Source organism: Lactuca sativa, chromosome 1 (genome assembly GCF_002870075.4).
Source record: "Lactuca sativa cultivar Salinas chromosome 1, Lsat_Salinas_v11, whole genome shotgun sequence".
NCBI lineage: Eukaryota > Viridiplantae > Streptophyta > Magnoliopsida > Asterales > Asteraceae > Lactuca > Lactuca sativa.
The window spans coordinates 124,350,634-124,355,911 of NC_056623.2; the positions used below are offsets into that span (position 1 = coordinate 124,350,634).

The 5,278-nt window shown below is 40.8% G+C and overlaps 1 protein-coding gene across 1 annotated transcript; it reads left to right on the plus strand.

Moving 5' to 3' along the window:
* The first annotated feature begins 2,806 nt into the window (after positions 1-2,806).
* Positions 2,807-3,916, plus strand: LOC111893530 (uncharacterized). Its single transcript, XM_023889609.1, has 3 exons — positions 2,807-3,021; positions 3,139-3,323; positions 3,441-3,916. The coding sequence occupies exons 1-3, from the start codon at positions 2,807-2,809 to the stop codon at positions 3,914-3,916; spliced, it is 876 nt and encodes a 291-aa protein (XP_023745377.1).
* Positions 3,917-5,278: the final 1,362 nt, after the last annotated feature.

The window sequence follows — 5,278 nt, forward strand, 5'->3', positions numbered from 1 at the left end:
TCTTGTTTCTTTGCACCTTCCAGTTGAGTTGGCAATACTGATGAGTTATATGGTTCTCATTAGACTGCCAAGGAAAATCATGTTGGTTAGTGAAAGTACATTCATCAATATGGGTGAGTTGCTTAACAACAAGTAAGCACTGGCAGGCCCTTGTGCTACAAGATGATAGGAAATTAATAATAAGCAAAGTTTAGTCCATGAAATCTAAATTGGAAATTGGTTTTGTCCTAAACCTTATCTTGTGATTGTAGTTGAAAATTGATAAATTCATATGGATGGGAACAAGTACACCATAAAGTCTAGGTGGCAAAAGGTTTTCTCTCTAATTAATGAAAATGATTATGAGGAAACACTTTCGCTAGTAGATTTTAAAATCTAAAAAAATATCATTATGGCTAGTGGTTCTGTTAATTGTGTTCTCAAATTCTCAATATGATTACGACATCCCTTTTCATATTTCGAATTGTGAGAAATGGCAAAGAATTATTTGAACCTTCAGGACATATTGTTATAAGTTCTAAAAAGGTTTAAAACACACACACACACAAACAAACACACAAACACACACACACATACACACACACACACACATATATATATATATATATATATATATATATATATATATATATATATATATATATACTATCTAGTGAAAGGTGTAAAAAGCTTAATAAGTCTAGTTGAAGACTTATCGAAGCATCACGTATCAAAAATTTGCACTTTAGTAAGAAAGTCAAGAATATTGATTTCAAGAAGTCCAACTGATTTCTGGGTACATGTCAAAGCTAGTGGGGACATAATTTTTGTGCTATTAGGACCATAATTGTTATGCTAGGGGAGCATAATTGTTATGCTAAGTGTTGCAAGTTGGCAATACTATTTGTAGGAAAGAAAGTTTACAAATTTTCCAGTTGCAAAGTTTGGAAATTGTTTCGCTATAGAAAGGCTTAAGGGAGAGGGCACTTGTACTTGTTTTCGAATCTAAAAGGTTTAGATTGCATATTTTAATAGAACTTAGTCATGGACATATATGAATATCGTGTTGAAATGATTCAACATAGGAAATTCGATTTATGGAAATATTTTAGAAAGAGACCGATCAGATATCAGGTTGCGACAACCGTCAAATTCTGATCAAGTCAAAGTCAACAAAGTCAATGGGTCAAACCGATAAACTCAATTTGTGCTTGTATGATAGGGTATATTCTATGTATTCTAATGTACAACTTTCTGTCATAATACAAACTATCACTCAGAAGTTTCAAATGTTCAGAAGTTCTAAACATTCAGAAGTTCGGGAGTTGAGTATCATTGCTGAAGTCACCAATGCACACACCGGAAACTTGGAAAGAGACCACTATCCCAGGGACCGACTTATTGAGGACCTTGCAACCGCACGGGTGGAGGTAAGGGAGTATCAAGAAAGGCACATGGCTCTCGAAGAGAGAGTGACCATAGCTGAGTGTCGGTTAGCAGAACTATAGGGCGCCTCGACTTCGTCTCATGGACCACAGGGGACTGGTCGCCATGAGTAGGGTCCACACTAATCACAAATCTTTATAGATTAGGCTTACGAGTATGCGTCTGTTCTACTCTTCTCTGTGTGTATGTTCAATCTTGTGATTATGTGGTTACAGTAATAAAAAGAGCGTAATGTTGTCAAAACTTTTCCTTTCATTGGGAGTGTTATCACTAAATTCATAACAGTATATGTCGTTGCTTATGGTGAGTCTACAACTACTTGGTGTAGGCAATAAGGTTGTATATAATTAAGATCCTATCAGTTTAGAAATAGTGGTTCCGCCTTAGGTCTTGTTCCTTATTTGGTTGTGGGCTTAGGGAAGACCCGTTAGAATCAACAATCTATTCGATCTTAATTACACATAACAAGCATACACTAAGTGGTTGTAGAAGGACCTAGCATGGATCAAGTCACAAGATTTCACTAAGACACCACTATTAAATTCATAGCTCAAAACATATGAATTTTCCAATATGAAATTGCTTGCAAATGCTTTAAAAGTCAGAACATAACACAGACAAATTTATTTCAATAATAACCAACTTACCACTACTATTAAAGCTTACCAACTTTTCAAATTTATGGCAGAATTATGCCACAACGAAAAAATCCCAAGCCTTCCCACAACGTACCACCACCTCCTCCACCATCTCCACCACCACCTCCACAGTTTGACCCTGCCATGTTCCAAGCTGTCGTAACAGCAGTCGTGGCAGCTGCAATGTCACAAATTTGTATAAATGGCGCTGGTGGATCGGGAAATGGTGCTACATCCTCTAACAAGGGAGAGAGTCAGCGACGTTCAAAGGAATGTTCCTACAAAGATTTTACAAATAGAAAGCCCAAATCCTTCAATGGAAGCAGGGGTGTCATCGCCCTTATGCAATGGTTTGAGAAGACTGAATCAGTCTTCGAGATTTGTGCATGTCTTGAATGGGCAAAGTCAAATTTGTAGCTTGCACTTTCACTGACCGAGCCCTTACCTGGTGGAACAGTTATGTGAAGTCCTTGACTCTCCCAGTGGTGAATGTAATGAGCTAGGATGATTTGAAGACCCTAATGCTAGCAGAATATTGCCCGAGGGGCGAAGTTCAGAAATTGGAACAAGAACTTTGGGGCCTCAAAATGATGGGCTCTAACATGGCATCTTACATAGCCAGATTCAATGATCTAGCCATACTATGTCCCGAGATGGTCACCCCAGAAAGTAAAAAGGTGGAAAAATACATCTAGGGATTAACACCCTAGATTCAAGGAAATGTGTAGGCTTCAAAACCAACTATGTTCGACAGTTCCAAACAATTGGCACAACAACTCCTCGACCACAGGGCCAGCCATATCACTGTGGTGACCACCTCTGAGCAAGCAAAAGGAGCAAAACAACAAAAGGAAATTCTGGAACAACAAGAAAAACCAACTGGCCTAGGATTTTGCCAAGAAACAACAAGTACTGCCAGTTCGCACTGCCATTATGACTGCGCTCTGACACCCCTGAGGTAATACACTGGAAACCTCCCTAAATGTAACAAGTGTAACTTTCATCACAATGGCCCTTGTCGCGAGATGCACTACAACAATTACAACTAGAAAGGGCATAATGCCCGTTTCTGTAGGGCGTCTACTCAACAAGCTAATCCGGCCGCCAACGCCGGAGCAAGCCGAGCCTGCTACGACTGTGGGGAAACCGGGCACGAAAAAAGCGATTGCCCAAAAGCTAGAAACACAAACGCCAGTGGTGTCAGGATAGTCTTGGCCTTGGGGCAAGGAGAAGAAATGGAAGATCCCATGGTGGTTACTGGTATGTTTCTCCTCAATAACTCATATACATGCATATTATTCGATAGTGGAGCAGAGAGGAGTTTTGTTAGCCACAAATTCAAACAATTATTAAAACAGAATCCCCAATCACTAAAAGATACATACGTCATAGAAATGGAAAATGGAAAGACAGAGAGCACTAATGACATATACTCAGAGAGTACCCTCACTCTAGACAACCACTCATTCAAAATCGATCTATTACCTGTTTCAATAAAAAGCTTTGACATCATCATTTGCATGGAATGGTTAAGTTCTAATCGTGCTGACATTCTGTGCTACGAAAGGGTTGTTAACCTTAATCTTCCAAGTGGTGAAACTCTTGTCGTCTACGGCGAAAAACTTAGTGCGAACCTACAAATCATCTCTTGCGTCAAAGCGCAAAAGTATCTCCGTAAGGAATACCACGCCTTCTTAGTCCACGTAGTGGTTAAGAAGCAAGAGGTGAAAGTCATCAAGGACATTCCGAAAGTCTGCAATTTCCCTGACATATTTCTAGAGGACCTTCCCGGAGTCCCACCCGCACGACGGGTCGTTTTCCGAATCGATCTAATCCCCAGCTCTAACCCGTAGCCAAAGCGTCATACAACCTAGCGCCAGCCGAGATGCAAGAATTATCCAGTCAACTAAACCAACTGCTAAGCAAAGGGTTCATTAGATAGATCTTCTCTCCTTAAGGAGCACCAATCTTGTTTGTGAAGAAGAAGGATGGATCGTTCCGCAAGTGCATCGACTATCGCGAACTGAATAAGCTTACCATCAAAACCCGATACCCTCTACCCCCGAATCGATGACCTATTTGACTAACTCCAAGGAGCAATTTACTTCTCAAAAATCCATATGAGGTCAAAATACTATCAACCACGGGTCCAAGAGGAGGATGTTCATAAAATGGTGTTTCGAACCTGGTATAGTCACTATGATTTTGTAGCGATGCCCTTCTAATTAACAAATGCACCCGCTGTGTTCATGGATCTAATGAACAGGGTGTGTCGGCCCTACTTAGACAAGTTCGTAATTGTCTTTATAAACGACATATTGGTCTACTCTAGGAGTGAGGAAGAACACGACCAACATCTGCAACAAGTATTAGAGACACTAAGGGTGGAGAAGTTGTATGCAAAATTCTCAAAGTGAAAAATTTGGATCTGAGAAGTGGGCTTACTTGGTCAAGTAGTTAGCAAGGAAGGGATACACGTGGATCCTTCCAAAGTCAATGCGATCGAATACTGGTCGGCACCAAGGACACCTACAGAAATCTGTCAGTTTTTAGGCCTTGCCGGCTACTATAGGAGGTTCATCCAAAACTTCTCCAACATCGCTAAAAAACATACCCCCCTGGGTCAAAAGGGTGTAACCTTTGACTGGGGAGAAAAAGCTAGAATTTGCGTCCCAAACGCTAAAACAGGCTCTGTATAGCGCTCCGATTTTATCCCTACCAGAAGGAACCGAAGACTTGGTAGTCTTCTATGATGCATTAAACGAAGGACTTGGGTGTGTGTTGATGAAATGAGGAAAGGTCATTGCTTACACCTTGAGATAGCTAAAAACACACGAGGTCAATTATGCCACACACGACATCGAACTTGGGGTAGTAGTATTCGCTCTAAAGATCTGGAGGCACTACCTGTACGGGACAAAGTGTACTATCTTCATCGATCATAAAAGCCTTCAGCACATCCTCAATCAAAAGGAACTCAACTTGAGGCAGAGGCGATGGGTGGAACTACTGAACGATTACGAATGCAAAATTCATTATCACCCAGGAAAAGCCAACGTAGTAGCAGACGCTCTCAGCCGAAAGGTATACTCGGGCCGCCGGGTAAGGTCGCTAACCATGTCAATCCGCTCACACCTTTCTACACAAATCTAAGAGGCTCAGCTGGAACCCATGAAACCAGAGAATGTGACAGATGAAGCTTTAAGAGGGATGGA